Source organism: Monodon monoceros, unplaced genomic scaffold (genome assembly GCF_005190385.1).
Source record: "Monodon monoceros isolate NGI ecotype Baffin Bay Population unplaced genomic scaffold, NGI_Narwhal_1 Super_Scaffold_14, whole genome shotgun sequence".
NCBI lineage: Eukaryota > Metazoa > Chordata > Mammalia > Artiodactyla > Monodontidae > Monodon > Monodon monoceros.
In genome coordinates, this window is record NW_021703770.1 from 31,717,513 (window position 1) to 31,734,671 (window position 17,159).

The following is a 17,159-nucleotide window of genomic DNA, read 5'->3' on the forward strand; positions in this document are numbered from 1 at the left end:
AGCATGTATGTACTGTGCTAAAAGTCACTTGTGTTGGGCTTCCCTGGTGGCACAGTGGTTGAGAGTCCGCCTGCTGATGCAGGGGACGCAGGTTCATGCCCCGGGCCAGGAAGATCCCACATGCCGCGGAGGGGCTGGGCCCATGAGCCATGGCCGCTGAGCCTGCGCGTCTGGAGCCTGTGCTCTGCAACGGGAGAGGCCACGACAGTGAGAGGCCTGCGTACCGCAAAAAAAAAAAAAGTCACTTGTGTTTCGGTTTGTGTGTAATATTAATATGCATCTTTTGGTTTAAAATTTTTTCTTAAACAATTAGTGGCTTACATTTAAAAAAAGAAAAATCACCAGCATGAAACTGCAAAAAAAAAAAAAATTAGTGTTCTTTCTATACAGCTCTGAGGCATAACCTGTTGTTACTATAAGTCTTGACAGGCTTCACAGACTATAGCTGAGCACCATAACCCATCTGACCAAATAAGATTGGAATTTGACAGAAACCTAAAAAGACGCCATTAGTTTAGCATACTCTGGAGCCAGAATATCAAAGAGAGCAGAGAAGTTTTGCAGTGGCAAAAATACAACGTAAAATCTGTTATTGGCAAGCTTTGCTGTGAGATTTCTGGTCATTTTGGTCTTATGTTAAAAAAATTATCACTTTTATCATTCATATTATTTATTTAATTTATTGTCTGCACTTTTTATAATTTAATTGCGTTCCGACTCATTGCATGTGCATTGCTTTAAAACTAAATGAACTTTTACCTTAAAAAACAACACAGACACTTGTTTCAGCAGCTTGGAATAGCCTACAGGGAAGGAATCTTGTGTTGATAACTCGACTTTCGCCACTTCAACTCCTTAGTCTGTTTTTTGTTCATTTATTCAACACGTTTATTGAGCATCTACTCTGTTCACTGTTCTAAGAACAGGGGATACAGTGGTGAACAAGACAAAGCTTATATTTGAGTGAAGTAGACTATAAATGAGTAAATACAATATGTCAAGTTGTGAAGTGCTGTGAACTAAAGAAAGCAGAGTCAGGAGATGGAATATTAGAGTGCTGATTTTGTAGATAGTGCAGTCAGGGAAGGTCTCATTTGAGCAGACTTGATTGAGGAGAGGGAGTGAGTCACCTGAGAAACAAGGCAAGAGAATGACAAGGACATGGTGGGATACTGGCAGGAGCAGGAAAAAGGCCAATATGACTGGAGGAGAGTGAGTTCGGGGGCGCGGGGGGTGGGGCGCCCAGGCCACTTAAAGGAGGGCATTGCGGGCTGTGCTGGAGACTTTGCTAAAGCAGTTTGTGTGTTCACATAATTAATCGAAATTTGATGTAGTAATTAATGTGATGTATCCGAATCTTTAGGTTTGGCAGTTGTTATATTTATACCACTGTGTTATTTCCACTTTACAGGATGGAACAAAATTCATCTGTATTGGGGCTTTGTATTCTGAGCTTTTGGCTGTCAGCAGTAAAGGAGAACTTTATCAGTGGAAGTGGAGTGAATCTGAGCCTTACAGAAATGCACAGGTATTTCATTATATTAAATCTTGCTTTAAATAGCTCTTCAAATCAGCATACAAAATGGTAATCGCTTTTCTTATGCTTTCAAAGAATCCTTCCTTACATCATCCACGAGCAACATTTTTGGGGCTAACCAATGAAAAGATAGTTCTCCTGTCTGCAAATAGCATAAGAGCAACTGTAGCTACAGAAAATAACAAGGTATGACACACTGTGAAAAACATTTCTTAAATTCTTGATTTTCTTCCTCTCCCTGCCCCTTTTCCATCTTTTCATTTCTATCTTTCTATCTAACTAGATCTGCAAATAACAAAGTGTCTCAAGCCTTAGTACAGTAATCCAATGTATAATCTTTTTATTGCTGGTTTATCTCTGTATTATAATTCCTTTTCAGAGATAGCTTTCTACTTTAAGGGAAGGAAAAAATATTCACGCTAAGTCCTGGCAAAAGGAGATATTCAAGAACTACAATAGATAGATTGAGGAAGTATGGATATTATATCTCAGATTATCAGTGTGACTTTAGAGTCACTAAATTCGTTTAAAAATTGTTGGAGCAGATATGGACTTTCAATTAATGCCTTAGAGATGACTTTAGACATTTATTTCAATAACTACTATTTTGATTGACTTGCGTGAAGGAAGTATTTTAGTTTCTAGTCTTATTAAGAGCCTTTTCTGAATTACTTTTTTTTCTAGCCTTTAGAATTCCAGTCCAGAGTGTAGGTATTCCTTGCCCTTGTTTTGACCACAACCCTTTTGAAAAGATTACTTGTTTTTATTTAATCCTCTGATGTTTTATCTTTAGGTTGCTACATGGGTAGATGAAACTTTAAGTTCTGTGGCTTCTAAATTAGAGCACACCGCACAGACTTACTCAGAACTTCAAGGAGAACGGATTGTTTCTTTACATTGCTGTGCCCTTTATACCTGCGCACAGCTAGAGAACAATTTATATTGGTGGTGAGTATCACAGAGGGGGTATTTCATATCAGTGGATGCTTTTATGTACGCAGATAGGTGCTTTGAGTAGTGGAATACCAATAGAGAAGGTCAGTTGAAAGATAATGCTTTAGACTCACAGAAAACAAACATATGGTTACCAAAGGGGAATGGGGGTAGGGGAGAGATAAACTAGGAGTCTGGGATTGGCAGATAGAAACTGCTCTATAGAAAATAGACACACAACAAGGTCCTACTGTATAGCACAGAGAACTATATACAATATCCTGTAGTAAACCATAATGGTAAAGAATATGAAAAAGAATATACATATGTATAGAATATGAAAAAGAATATATATATATTTTGACCACAGTCCTTTTGAAAAGATTACTTGTTTTTATTTATATTCTATATGTGTGTATATATTCTTTTTCATATTCTATATATAGAATATACATATAATCATATATATTTCACATTTTATATATATATATTACATATATATATATATATAAAAATGTAATATAATAAGTGAATCACTTTGGTGTACACCAGAAGCTAACACATCATTGTAAATCAGCTATACTTCAATTTTAAAAAAAAAGCTAATGCTTTATAGAGAGGGAAATTTTCACTTTGGAGCAAAGTAACATTGGAAAAAACCCTTAAGATAAAGAAAAGCTTATAAAAATAATACATACTTAGTGACTATAATTATGAAATTTTTAAAAGGTATAAAGTAGAAACAAAACTCACCTATAATCCTACAACCGGAATGTAACTGCTGTTAACATTTTGGGAGTATTTTATTAATCTTTATTTTTTTCCTATATATAAACGTGTACTTTGCTTTTACTTAATTAGAAACTTAGAGTGTTTTTCATACTTTTTTCATTTAACAGCTACATAAAATATAATTTTAAAGGTTATTAAAGTATGTCATTGTATGAATATTCTGTGCCTCATTTAATTATTCCTTTACTGTTCGAAAGGGGCTTCAAATGTATTTTCTGTTGTGTTTTAGGGAATTATCAGCAACTTTGCATTGGCAGAAGTAATGTATAGGGGAATTTACTAATGAAACAATTATTTGGAAGTAAATATCAAATGATGAATTTCCTGTGACTTTTAATCCTAAATGTTTAATAAAAGTGGACCCAGTTATGTATTATAAACCTGTGATCAAGTTATGATTATTAATAAGTTATACATTTTAATATTATACTGAGGCAAAAATATTAGAGAAGGAATATACAAGTAATACTTAAATATAATGTGTGTAATTTCAGATTTATTTAATGGGCTTCTTCGCCGCTTATTTGTCCAATTTTTGCTTTTCCTTTTCAGGGGTGTAGTCCCTTTTAGTCAAAGGAAAAAAATGTTAGAGAAAGCTAGAGCAAAAAACAAAAAGCCCAAATCTAGTGCTGGTATTTCTTCAATGCCGAACATCACTGTTGGTACCCAGGTAAGTGGTTAGAATTAAGTCTGTCCTGAGACTTCTCTGGTGGTCTTCCTTGGGTAAGTCTCCACGCTCCCAATGCAGGGGGCCCCAGATTTGATCCCTGGTCGGGGAACTAGATCCCACATGCATGCCCGCCACTAAGAGTTCATACGCTGCAACTAAGAAGTCCGCGTACCTCAACTAAGAAGTCCGCATACTGCAGGCAAAATAAATACATATTAAAAAAAAAAACCGAATTAAGTCTGTCCTAAGGGACATTGTTGCTTATCAAAATCATTTCTTCCCTTGTAATTAATTCCCCCGTAGGCAGTTTTGTAAATGAATGTCATTTGAAGGACCTGGTTCCAGTAGTATGTATGTGCCACATCACTTTTTACTCAATAGCTGAGTAACATAGATTCTGCCCTGATGTCAGTTGGTTTTCTTGTGGGACAGGAATCTCAGATTAGCCTGGTTTTAAGAATCATTTGGTACTTAAATGTAGAGTTTAAAAATGTAGAGTCTGGAGCCCCTTGCCTGAATTATTCTTTCAGTTGGTTGGTGGTAGGACGCAGGCTTCCTTATGTGTCACAAACATCCCAGATGATTCTTATGACCAAGCAGTTTGAAAGATACTGCTCTCTGGCAATATTGTCAGCATGAGGCAGGAGTCTTCGTCAAATCCTCGTGTTTCTACTAGTTTCTGAGATGGTTTTAGCCTCTTATATATATATCTTATGGAATGTGATTTTCTAGTACCCCAATGGTTCTCAAAGTGTGGTCCAAGGACTCCTGCTGGCTTCTCAGCCCTTTCGGGGGATCTGAGAGTCCTTCTTTTTCTAGCTACCTATCTGTGTAAGGCTGAGTTGTCGTCATATACTTCAGCTAAAGTAACATATTACAGCAAATTGAATGCAGGAGCATACATGGGACTCCAGCTGTCTTCCATTAAATTAGACATTAAGAGATTTGCAAAAATGTAAACAATGCCACTTTTCTTGCTGATTTTTTAAAAAATGTAGTTATTTTTATAAGTTATATTAACATGGGGTTTATTAATATTAAATATTTAAAATTTTCAGTTTTAATTACTAATACATTAAATACCAACTATATATGACCCACATAAACAAAAGATTTGGGGATCCTTGGTAATATTTAACAGGGGGGGACGGTCCTGAGACCAAAAGAGTCTGAACACTACCGTTATACTTCTAATTCATTAGATTCCGTTAGAAATTTATCTTCGGGTTAAAAGTTGACATTTATATTCGTGATAGCAAGTGCTGCAATGAGTGTTTAAGGACTTTATAATCCCTAACGCTTAGACAAGTGTTGGGTTTTGTGACGTAACATGGCACTAATTTCCTCATCTAGCACTTTTTTTTCAATTCAGCTTTTTCTCATCACTATAAGGTGGTATCATGTTTACATTACCTGTGTCTTAAAAAGTAATCACTACTTTAGCTGTTACTTTTCTCCAAAACTCAGCTTATGTACTTCTTATTTTTGTTTGGGACTCCCATTTGTTTTGGTCCTATTCATGGTTGTCTTGTTCTGACTCCTTTGTTGGCCTTCCAACTAGGAAGTTTTCAGCAATTACCCATTATTTTGAATATTGTTGTTTAGTCTTCATTATTTACATCAGTTGGTTTGGACAGATCTTTCTTTTCTAGGAGCTCCCTTTTTCTTATTCAGTTCACATACTGATTTCTCATGTTTTCAAAGTTCCTTATTTATTAGACTCACATATTAGCAGAATATCCTGGCAGATGCCTTATTAGCATGTAGGATGACATTACTATAGACAGGGAGGGTAGAAAAATCCTTTAAAGATGCACTGAAGAAAAGTTTTAAGCAATAGCTTGGCACTAAATTGGTGAAAAATAGCAGCATATTCCAATACTTTGGTATAGAATAAGATTTTGTTTTAAAGTGTAGAAAACTGGAGGTTTAAGACAGTCATGGCCACATAATGGGGAAATCGTTCATATGTTAACATCAGAAAGAATGGTCGATCAGTTAAGAGTTTGCAGCCGCACCTGCACTCACAGATCATAATTGTGGAGAGTAGTATGTTTAGCAGATATTCATTTCATGTCTTCTTATATGCTGGATATACACCTCCTTGTCTCTAAGGTGCATTTATTTTTATAAGAAGGTATTAATGGATAACTTCTAATATATCTTGCCACATTTCTTTGACAATTATAGCCTTCTTTCTTGTTGATCCTCTTTCAGTATTTAAGCTTTCACCAGTATTTCCCAAAAATTTATGGATGAAACCTCTCTTTAAGTCAACCTAAGCAGGACATACCCTTTTCAAGAAGCCGGCTCTTCTGAACTATTCATTCTATGCCACAGAGCTATATTTAGTGACACACAGCTATTCTTTGACAGAACTCCTGCTCTGTGTCAGTATTTCCAGTTCCTGTACTTCTCAAATGTACCACCTTCTTAAGATTGTGTGACTTATATTTAATTATAAATTGACAAAAAACATGATCATCATATAGTCCACTGTCAAATATAACATAATCGTTAGTCACTGGATGACTGAACAGAAAGTAAGATTGGGCTACTTTAGAATCAAAAGAGATTTCCAGAAATAATGTTCATACCTCATTTAGAGTTACTGTTGGTGCATTTGGCAGTGTCACCTTAGCTCTGTTATTGGTTTTAGAGTATGACCTAGGAGTGCTCCATGGTAGTGAAGATTTATAGGTTATTCACTGCTGAACTCAGTTAACTTCTAACACTAATGTCTACATATTCTTTTTCTAATTTAAGAGAAAACTTATATTATTCAGTGAAAATTCTGGCTTGTAGGAAACAACAGTCTTCTGAGGGAAACAAGTATCGGTAGAGATGAAGTTATGGAGCCTATATATAGCATCATGAATTAAGGAAGAAAATAATTTCAAATTATAAGAAACAGATAAAAAAATGTAATTGTTTTGTTCACATTTCACTTTTTAAATAATAACCTTTTTAGTTTCTTCTCTGCTATTTCTCTTCTGTGTCCTTGTGGCAGAACGGTCAGGTTATTTGCTGCATGAAATTTTAAAGTTCATTTTTAGCAAATGTGCCAATTATTCCTGCTCCATAATTTGGGAACACGTAACTCCTCTAGTTTGTTTTAAAATTGTCATCTTGATGGTGATTTTTCTTTTGTTTGCTAGGTATGCCTAAGAAATAATCCTCTCTATCATGCTGGAGCAGTTGCATTTTCAATTAGTGCTGGGATTCCTAAAGTTGGTGTCTTAATGGAGTCAGTTTGGAATATGAATGATAGCTGTAGGTTTCAGCTTAGATCTCCTGAGAGCTTGAAAAGCATGGACAAAGCTAGCAAAACTACTGAAGCTAAGTAAGTACTATGCCCTAACTAATCTTGATTTAACATCAGTTTCTAGTTTGCTCTGTATGTGAAGGGGGGTAACCAAGGAGACTTAGAGGTGTACAGTGACTTAGACAAGTGTTAACGTGAGGGGGTCTTATTAAGATCCCCATGAATTTTCAAAGGAATTGGTAAAATTTACTGTTTGCAAATTGGTTAATATTTGTATATTATAGTTATTCTTAATGTTTGGTGGCCAGAATAGCAGTGTAGAGTTCTCTTTTGATGTCTTTGTTTTGTCATTAGAGTTCATCCTTGGAAGGTGTTGCATAGCAGTGATAATACGTTCAGCCATACTGTCTTAGGCAGACTTTTTCCTCCTCTCTCCATGTATAATCATCTTAATTTCTACCAAACATCTTGCCTGCATCTTGATCATTGAAAGGGTTTTACAGGTTAATGTGCTTGGGGAGGGAAATTCTATAAAGGATTTGTAAACTTTTGGGTTGGGGGGGATATGTGAACAGAAATACCACTGAATTGTGTATAACCCACATTCTGGGGCTGGCTTACTGTTTGGGAGCCAGGTACACAGATCTTAACACCTGTACTTTTAGAAGCATCTAGTCATCTTTATGATTTGGTTGTTTGGTACATGATCTTAAACACTTTAGTAAAGTTTCAAAATTACTTTTTTTCTTAATGTTGTAAAAAATACATGAGCATTATAGAAACGTGGAAGAGTAATATAATATCACATTCCAGAAATAGCATTTTAAATATTTTGGTATACTATTTTCTTTTATTCTAAATTATACAAGCATTGAAAAGAAATGATTGGGACTGTACTATACATACAGATTTTTAAAGTTTTGAAATTTTTTGCTCAAATTAATGTAATGATTGTACAAGGATTACTGTTAAGTTTAAAGATATTCTTTTATAAACCAAAGCTACTGTAATTTATGCCTAATTAAGATTTTTTGCATATTTTGTGCTTTGTGCTCTCTGTCTTGTTTTTATTTTTTAAATTTATTTATTTTTTTGTTTTAGAATATGTTTATTCAATTAAATGGGTTTATAATACTTTATATTAAAGTGCAAGACACGGTGTGGATATTTTCCAAGCACATGAATTTCAGCTGGCACTAGATTTATAAGGAGCCCGTGTAAGAGAAAAAGGTTTTTTAGAATCCTCTTCCTTATCTAGCCCGTATTAGCTGATCGAATTGAGCATTCTTAATAACAGACTCTAGACACTTGCTTTTTAAAGGCTCACTTCATTGCAGGCAAAGGCATAAGTGAAAATACCACACTGCCATCTCCCCTAAACTCCCACGTTTTATCCCAGGGTAGGTCATACTCTTGGTCTGGGTGTTCAGCACGATGGTGGAGATGCTTGTTGATGGCTAGTGATACGTGACTTCTCTTAGGTCATAAGTTGATCCTTGCTTGGCAGCTCTCTTCCTTTGCTTCTTCAAAGGGAGAAACCAAAGTGTTGAGTAGGATGTGACATCCCATCTTTTTTTTTTTTAACATCTTTATTGGAGTATAATTGCTTTACAGTGGCGTGTTAGTTTCTGCTGTATAACAGAGTGAATCAGCTATACATATACGTATATCCCCATATCCCCTCCCTCTTGCATCTCCTTCCCACCCTCCCTATCCCACCCCTCTAGGTGGTCACAAGGCACCGAGCTGATCTCCCTGTGCTATGCAGCTGCTTCCCACTAGCTATCTATTTTTACGTTTGGTAGTGTATGCCATGGTAGAGTCCATGCCACTCTCTCACTTTGTCACAGCTTACCCTTCCCCCTCCCCATATCCTCAAGTCCGATCTCTAGTAGGTCTGCGTCTTTATTCCCATCTTGCCCCTAGATTCTTCATGATCATTTTTTTTTTCTTTTTTTAGATTCCATATATTGTCTTGTTTTTAAAAATAGGTGGATAGACTTTCCCTCTACTTGCATTGATTGTTTTTATCCTAGAAATAAAAGTAGCAAAATACATTTTCATTGTTTATGAAATTTTGTAAAGAGCATTTGAAATCTTTTTGATGTGCACAAATAGAAAACGAGATTAAAATAGGATGTGGTATTTATATCCTGTGATTTATTAAGTTTTTCAGAACCTTCCTTGAAATTTGCCTTCTTTATTAATAAACTTAGTAAAAGAGCTAAGTGAAATTAAATGTTAAGAAGATAATCATTTTCATGTCAGTAGACTCTTATAGTCATGGAAACGTGCTGACTTTAAGCGTGCTCGTGATGAGTCAGTACTGGCTTGCTTCCACTGTCACAGGATTTGCAGAGCAGCCATGAGTGTTCATGTGTGCTTGTACTGAGAACTTTGCTAAGATGCTGGTAAAAATAACGCTGTTTTTCTATGGACTATTTCTAAACTCAGGTGAAATTCCTGGTGGGGTTAATAGCAGATGAGGGGGTTAAGATGATGGCCCTGATTATAATATATACCAGCATAATCTATATATAACAAATTTCTGAGTAATACATGACTTTTCTCTCTAAAAATTGACTTCTGCCTTTTAATGAATAAAAATATTTTTTTACCATCTGTAGAATATTATGTAGTTGCTATAGTTATCTTCTCAAGTATAGCGTTAATGAAATAACTCAGGGAAGAGGGATAGTTTATTAATACTATAATTTCTCATTTCAGTTATAGCAGGTGATTATTCTTGGACCATCTGGTGGTAAAGTTTTGTAAGCCATTGCAAGGAGAGTTCCTTCTTTGAACTCTAGGAAATTAATGATATAGTAGACTTTTTATTTACTTGCCTTTATCATCTTTTCAGTTAAATTGCAGTGTCCAGGTCAGGATTTACTGAAGTGTGAAACTTGTTTGCTCAAGAGGCTTTTGGTAAAGCCATATTGATAAATTGAGTGTAGCTTTTGTTGTTATTCCTAGATAAGGCTTATCTGAACCATTGTCCCATGTTGTTGATAGCTTCACATAGTATATTTCTTTCCTATTTTAAAAAATTAAGAAAAATTTGAAGTATGCAATGTGTATCTTTTTCAGTTTGCATCCTAAAGAATAACAATTTTGTATAAGTTTTTACTATTTCATTCCCTAATGAGAATAAACTTGAGTCTCAAAAATAAGCCATTTGACAAGTTCCTAATATGTCATTTTCCTAATTATAAGGAGAATCTTATTTCTAATTGCAGGCCTGAAAGTAAGCAGGAACCTGTGAAAACAGAAATGGGTCCTCCACCATCTCCAGCATCCACGTGTAGTGACGCATCCTCCATTGCCAGCAGTGCATCAATGCCGTATAGTAAGTTTTATGTGTAGTACACATTGGTCAAAGTAAGATCCCAGGCAGAGAGCTGTGTTCAGTTTGTTTCTGATTTGAGGCAACTCAGACCATTTTTAATATCTTTTAATATAAATTGTGTTCCTACTAGTTTAATTTTTTTCAATGTGCAACTTTATTTAAATAGAAAAACAGTATTTACAGTGTTGAGTATTCTTGTTGTTTTTGCGAGTTATAATTTGCTGCAATATGTAGTAAAGTGCATTGCAGTAATAGAAGGAAATAATTGCCCCTCTAGAATATCTGCCTACCTTTGTTGGGACTGTTATTGTAGATTGGTTATGGCTTGGTCACAACTTTCGCTCAGAATTTGTAGAATTTAAAAACCTAGATTTACTACTGCACCTTGGATTTAAAGAGTTTTTTTTAAAAAAGCTTTCCAAAGTACATTTATTTTCTAGTTTTAATTGCTTTGTACTTGAGGAAATTGAAAGTTTTTAATAGTCATGTGCTAGTTTTAAGAACAGCCCAACAGATCCTCCTTTTTAAACATTGGTCCGATAGCCCTAATTTTGAGGCTCCAGCATAAGCTTAAAATTTTTAAATACTTCTTTGCAGTTGTTTATAGTAGTGTTAATATTGTTAGGCATTAACGAACATGGATATTTTTCACTATGAATTCATTTAAAGTGGAAGTTAGTTATGAAAGCTCAATTCATAAAGCAGTAGTTCATGAAATTTATTTAGATATCTCAATTATGTATCCCTTTACAAATGATCTTTTTTCATATATTTAGATGAAATCTATAAAGTTTCTTTCACATTTTCTTTTTGGTACTTACCATTTTGTTGTTGTCTAAGAACGACGACGGTCCACCCCTGCCCCAAAAGAGGAGGAAAAGGTGAACGAAGAGCAGTGGTCTCTTCGGGAAGTCGTTTTTGTGGAAGATGTTAAGAATGTTCCTGTTGGCAAGGTTTGTTCAGAATGTCTAAGAATTAGTTACTCACTGAACTATAATGGTATTGGTTATCGAAGAACTTACGGTTGGTGAGTGCTCATCAGCCCTTTCCTTAAGGCTGCTTTATTTATCACCTCTAATGATCTCTTTAGTCCCATCCTTTAATCTGATGCACGTATCTCCTTTGTCCCTGACAGATGAACTGAAGATTATTATACCTCTCCTTGAGCATTTATGGTGATATTCTGCTTTTTTAAAAAAGTGTTATTTTGGAATAATTTTAGATTTACAGAAAAGTTGCTAAGAGATAACATTACTTTTTGATACAGTCCATTCTTTGGGACTTATACAGTTTTAATGGAGATGATCTTCCATAACATTTAAAAATCTTGCTACTATCTTTAAGCTTCCACTTTCTCTTCCCTTCTTCCTGGAGAGGGTCTTGCCTCCTAAGAAACCAAGTGAGTAGAGTTCATCAGCTGGAATGCCATTAATTTCACCCTTGTCCTTTCACATTCTTAAAAACAAAATGGGACTATAGCTGTAGAATACCTGCAAAGTAACTTTTCCTGATTGCTCTTTAGTTTGTGAAATGGGATGGTCTTTCATTTGGACTTAAAGGGCAGAGTAGATACATCATGTCCTGCAATTTACAAAGGCCTTTTGATTTCAAATAGAACTGTAGTTTACGGGCAGCTATGTTTTTCTAAGATGATCACATTGGCTTAAAATCAAAAGCAGTAAGTAGCAGAGGTATGACTCAAGTATTCTGGTTTCACGTCCTGTGCTTGGCTTTCTGTGCATTGCTCACTCTACCTATGTTGTCTGTGGATAATATGTCATGGAAGTAGATGTCAACAGTATATTTGGCGAGTGTGTTCAGGTTAATTTTACAACTTGACGATCATTGAAGAAACATACTCATAAGGAATTAAATGCCTTCAGTGTTAAATTGGTTCAATGACTCTAACTTGCATATTGATTTCATATGAGTTAGTGTTAACATTTATCGTATTTACCTGTATTCTAGGTGCTGAAAGTGGATGGAGCCTATGTTGCTGTAAAATTTCCAGGAACGTCCAGTAATACTAACTGTCAAAACAACTCTGGTTCAGATGCTGACCCTTCTTCTCTCCTTCAGGATTGTAGGTTACTTAGAATTGATGAACTGCAGGTAAGTGTAGAGGACTCACTCAGCAGGTGAATGTCGGAACCCTGAGTATGTTACAGATTTGAGAGCAAAATTCCTTCTGTCATGCAGGTTGTCAAAACTGGAGGAACACCAAAAGTTCCTGACTGTTTCCAAAGGACTCCTAAAAAGCTTTGTATACCTGAAAAAACAGAAATATTAGCAGTGAATGTGGATTCCAAAGGTAAAAGATTTTGTAACTTTGCTAACTGGCATACTCCATGTTCTATTAATACTTGTGCAGTAAATGGGAATTAGATAAAGTGGTTTGGCGCATTTGGCAGTTTTTGTCTCCTGTGTGTAACATTATGGAATGAAATGTATCTACATTTGAGATGTGGCTAGAGATGTAAAATTTGGTAGGTACTTACTAGAGTTCACTAAGGATGTGTAACATTTTTTTTTTTTTTTTTTAACATTTATGTGTTTCTGAAGGTGTGCATGCTGTTTTGAAGACTGGAAATTGGGTACGGTACTGTATCTTTGATCTTGCTACAGGAAAAGCAGAACAGGAAAATAATTTCCCTACAAGCAGCATTGCTTTCCTTGGTCAGAATGAGAGGAATGTAGCCATCTTTACTGCTGGACAGGTATGGAGGCTTATTTTTGCTTTTGAAAATTTATATGACAACATTGGCATTTTTGTGATGCTTAGGGGTTTGGCTCTAGTTTGCTTGTTATTAAACATTGAAGAATTTAGAATATTCAACATATTTTAATATTAAGTTTCTTATTTGGTCACTATTACAAACATATAAAATCTAATTTGAAAATAAATATAACTATTGTAAAAATCAGACATAACATTTTTGATTGGGAGCCAAACTTTTTAATTTTCACCTCTATTATAGGAGTCTCCTATTATTCTTCGAGATGGAAATGGCACTATCTACCCCATGGCCAAAGATTGCATGGGAGGAATAAGGGATCCTGATTGGCTTGATCTTCCACCTATTAGTAGTCTTGGAATGGGTGTACATTCTTTAATAAATCTTCCTGCCAATTCAACAATCAAAAAGAAAGCTGCTATTATCATCATGGCTGTAGAGGTAATCTGACTTTTGAAACTACTTGGCATTTCAATTCAGAAGGCACTGCTGGAGTCCAGGGAAACAATCTTGAATAGATCATTCATTGCCGGTTCCCTATGGGAACTAATAGTCTATTAGGACAAGAGAGATGCGTATACCATTGATTACAGTGTGATTTAAGCGTTTGAGTAAGGCATGCATAATGTTGTAGAAGTACAAAAGGGAGGGCTGTAAATCAAACTGTGACTGTAGAGGCTTCCCTGAGGAGGTGATACCTGGATATAGTTTTAAAGAATCAGATGGGGGTCTCCTAGACGCAGGATGAAGGTAGGAAGTGTTATCCCAGGCACAAAGAGCAGCCTTTGTGAATCTCAGAATGTACATGTTGGGAGAACATGTACATTCTTTTGATATAACTAGAAGGTAGGGCTTATACAGATCAATGAGTGGCAAGTGATAAGGTGGGAGAAAGGCACTGGGGTGCCTTGTGTGTTAACCTAAGGGGCCTGAGCATTCCCCTGAAAGCTAGGAGGAGAAGGATTTTAAGCTGGTTTTTTTGTGTGTTTTTAAAGAAGATGAGCAGTGGATGGAGAACAGAAGTTTAGAGACCAGATAAAAAAGCTAATGTAATTATCCATGTTAGAAACAAAGTAAGCTTGAACTCTTTTTTTTTTTTTTTTTTGGTGGTACGCGGGCCTCTCACTGCTGTGGCCTCTCCCGCTGCGGAGCACAGGCTCCGGACGCGCAGGCTCAGCGGCCATGGCTCATGGGCCCAGCTGCTCCGCGGCATGTGGGATATTCCTGGACCGGGGCACGAACCTGTGTCCCCTGCATCGGCAGGCAGACTCTCAACCACTGCGCCACCAGGGAAGCCCTAAGCTTGAACTCTTGGAAATAAGGAAGAGGGGATGGATTTAAGAGATCTTAAGGAAGTAGAAGCTCTAAAGCTTGGTGACAGGATGTCAGCAGTAAATGAAAGGAAGGGGTTGTAAAGCTTCTGATTTAGGTGTGGCTGATAGGGAAATGAAAAATAGGAGAAACTGGAAATTCTCTGGTGGTCCAGTGGTTGTGGCTCCCCGCTTCCACTGCAGGGGGCACGGGTTCGTTCAGTCCCTGGTCGGGGAACTAGAATCCCGCATGCCATGCGGTGCAGCCAAAAAACCCCAGAAAAATAGGAAAAACAAATGGGATAAGGGGAAAGGATGAGTTTAGTTTTGAACATATTGTGGTTGAGGTGTTTGTATTTGTTAGATGTGGAGGCAACACCACTGGAAGTTATTGGAGCAATTTGAGCAGAGATTGACCTGATTTGCTTTACATTTTTAAAAGGTCATTGCTGACACGCTGAGAATACAAGGGCGATGGGTTGGAAGTAGGGAGGCCAGCTAGGAGGCTATTAAAAGAATTCAGGTGGAAGGTGATGTTGGCTTGACCCAGGAGGTGGAATAAGTGATTAGACTCTAGATATACTAGATACGTTTTAAAGTAGAGCCAACAGGATTTGCTTATGGCTAAATATAGGGTGTCACATAGAGGAAGCAGAGGGCAAAAGGTTTTGAAGAGTGAAGTTGCTGTTTATCGAGATGAAGACTGTAGGATTGAAGCAGGTTCTGGGGGGTGAGATCAGGAGTTTAAGATTCTTATCAGATATCCAAGAGGAGATGGTGAATAGAGAGTTAGATGTGTAAGTTGGAAGACCAGGAGAGAGGGGACCAAGCTGGAGAAATGTACTTAGGAGTTGTCAGTATATCTGTGATATTTAAAGGACTTATACTGAATGAGATTACTAAAGTCTTGGAAGAGAAAAAAGATCTAAGGCCTGAGCCATGAAAATAGTCTCAGCATTTAAATACCAAGAGATAAAAAGAAACCTGCATGAGAGACTGAGAAGGAATTGGAGGGAAACGAATGAGTGTTGTCTTGGAAGCTAAGCAAAGAGCATGTGTCAAGCAGGATGTGTTGTTCAAGTGTATCAAATGATGCCGTAGGACAGTAGGGCGTGTACTGAATACTGACTTTTGTGTTTGGTTCCATCTAGGTCATTGTTGACAGTGGGGATGCAGGCCTGATTTAGAGTGAGCTAAGGAGAAAATGGGAGTTGAGGAACTTAGACAACTCTTTTGAGGAATTTTTCTATAAAAGATAGAAATGGAGCTTAGAATGGGAGCTTATTTACCCTCCATTAGGTTGGAGGTGATAAGCAAACTTACTAGAACTGCATCTAAAATAATCTGAATCTAGGTGCTCCTGAAAGATACCCATGAGCTTTTGTTTAGAGACACAGTGCTCATACTCTTAGTTTAGCTTTAATTGTTAACCTACTAGACTAGTGGTTCCAAACTGGTAGGGGTATGGGGTTGAAGGAGGTGGCCGTGGCCTGAATGTGGCCCCTAGAAATAGCCTTCACATCATTTAAAACTTCTTGATTGGTTGCCAGCATTCAAAAATCACAGGATTTGTATTTAAAACTCAGATTTTCAGGTGCTCTTAAAGAATTAGAAGATAATGGTGATATTGGGCCATTATAAAAAACATTAAGTCCTCTTAGAGGCTATACATGGTGTCTCCAGTTCATTGCAGTTCCCACTGTTTAAAATTTGTTGCTCTAAGTCCAAATGTTAGTCACCATTTATTTATTATACGGTTTGTGTTACCTTTCTTACAGCCAGCCTCCTCCACTCACTTATACTTTTGCATATGCTTCTGTAGGCATTTGATTCTATGACCCCTGCACTTTGTCAGCATCTCAAGGGTAAAGATAAAATGTGCCATCATCCCAAGGGTAGCGATAAAGTGTGCCATCATTTATCTTTCTACATAGCCTTCATTTACTAGGGCTTGGTGCACAGTAGACGTGCAAGAAATTTTTGCTGAACTCTCTGCTTTGTGTTATAAGAATAAGTGACAACATACAGTGATGCAGGATAAACATAGTAAGTACGGTATTGATACTGTCAGTGTGAGAGCCCATGTACTGCCCAGCAGGTTGGAGATGAGAGCTCCCTGTAGAGTAGCTGCTTCAGCCAGATGACTGGCTGATTGCTTGAAAACATTCTATATATCACAGCAGTGTGCAGCAAAATATCTTAATTTTAGTTATTTTTAAATGTACTGCACTTTTCATTCTTTGGAGAGACTTTGACGTATTCTCTTAACGTATTGATTAATGCATATTTGCCACTAGACTTTGGCAAATTTAGTCTTATGTGGGCCACCTCATATTCTTGAACTGGAGCTTGCAATTTATGGGGTCACTTCAGGATCATCGTTCCAGAGTCAGAATGGCTTATCTCACGTGTGTCAAGTACTGAAAACAATTTTTTAGCTGTATTTTCTTGTGCCCTTCTTCCCCCATTGTTACTTCCTCTCATCCTCATAAGGTTGGGGGAAGGGATGGGTTATCTAGGCAATTTGTGGAGAGCTGCCAAGTTCAAAAGCATCTCTCTTCTTTCCTT

General features: G+C 36.7%; 1 protein-coding gene across 2 annotated transcripts in view; it reads left to right on the forward strand.

Moving 5' to 3' along the window:
• Positions 1-17,159, forward strand: part of UBR5 (ubiquitin protein ligase E3 component n-recognin 5) — a 143,428-nt gene that overhangs the window by 63,266 nt on the left and 63,003 nt on the right. For both annotated transcript variants that reach the window (XM_029222473.1, XM_029222475.1), the window contains exons 10-20: positions 1,412-1,528; positions 1,613-1,723; positions 2,331-2,485; positions 3,815-3,932; positions 7,091-7,275; positions 10,437-10,546; positions 11,387-11,499; positions 12,515-12,658; positions 12,746-12,857; positions 13,109-13,263; positions 13,525-13,722. In XM_029222473.1, coding sequence (XP_029078306.1) covers positions 1,412-1,528; positions 1,613-1,723; positions 2,331-2,485; positions 3,815-3,932; positions 7,091-7,275; positions 10,437-10,546; positions 11,387-11,499; positions 12,515-12,658; positions 12,746-12,857; positions 13,109-13,263; positions 13,525-13,722 — 1,518 coding nt within the window. The remainder of the gene's footprint in view (positions 1-1,411; positions 1,529-1,612; positions 1,724-2,330; positions 2,486-3,814; positions 3,933-7,090; positions 7,276-10,436; positions 10,547-11,386; positions 11,500-12,514; positions 12,659-12,745; positions 12,858-13,108; positions 13,264-13,524; positions 13,723-17,159) is intronic.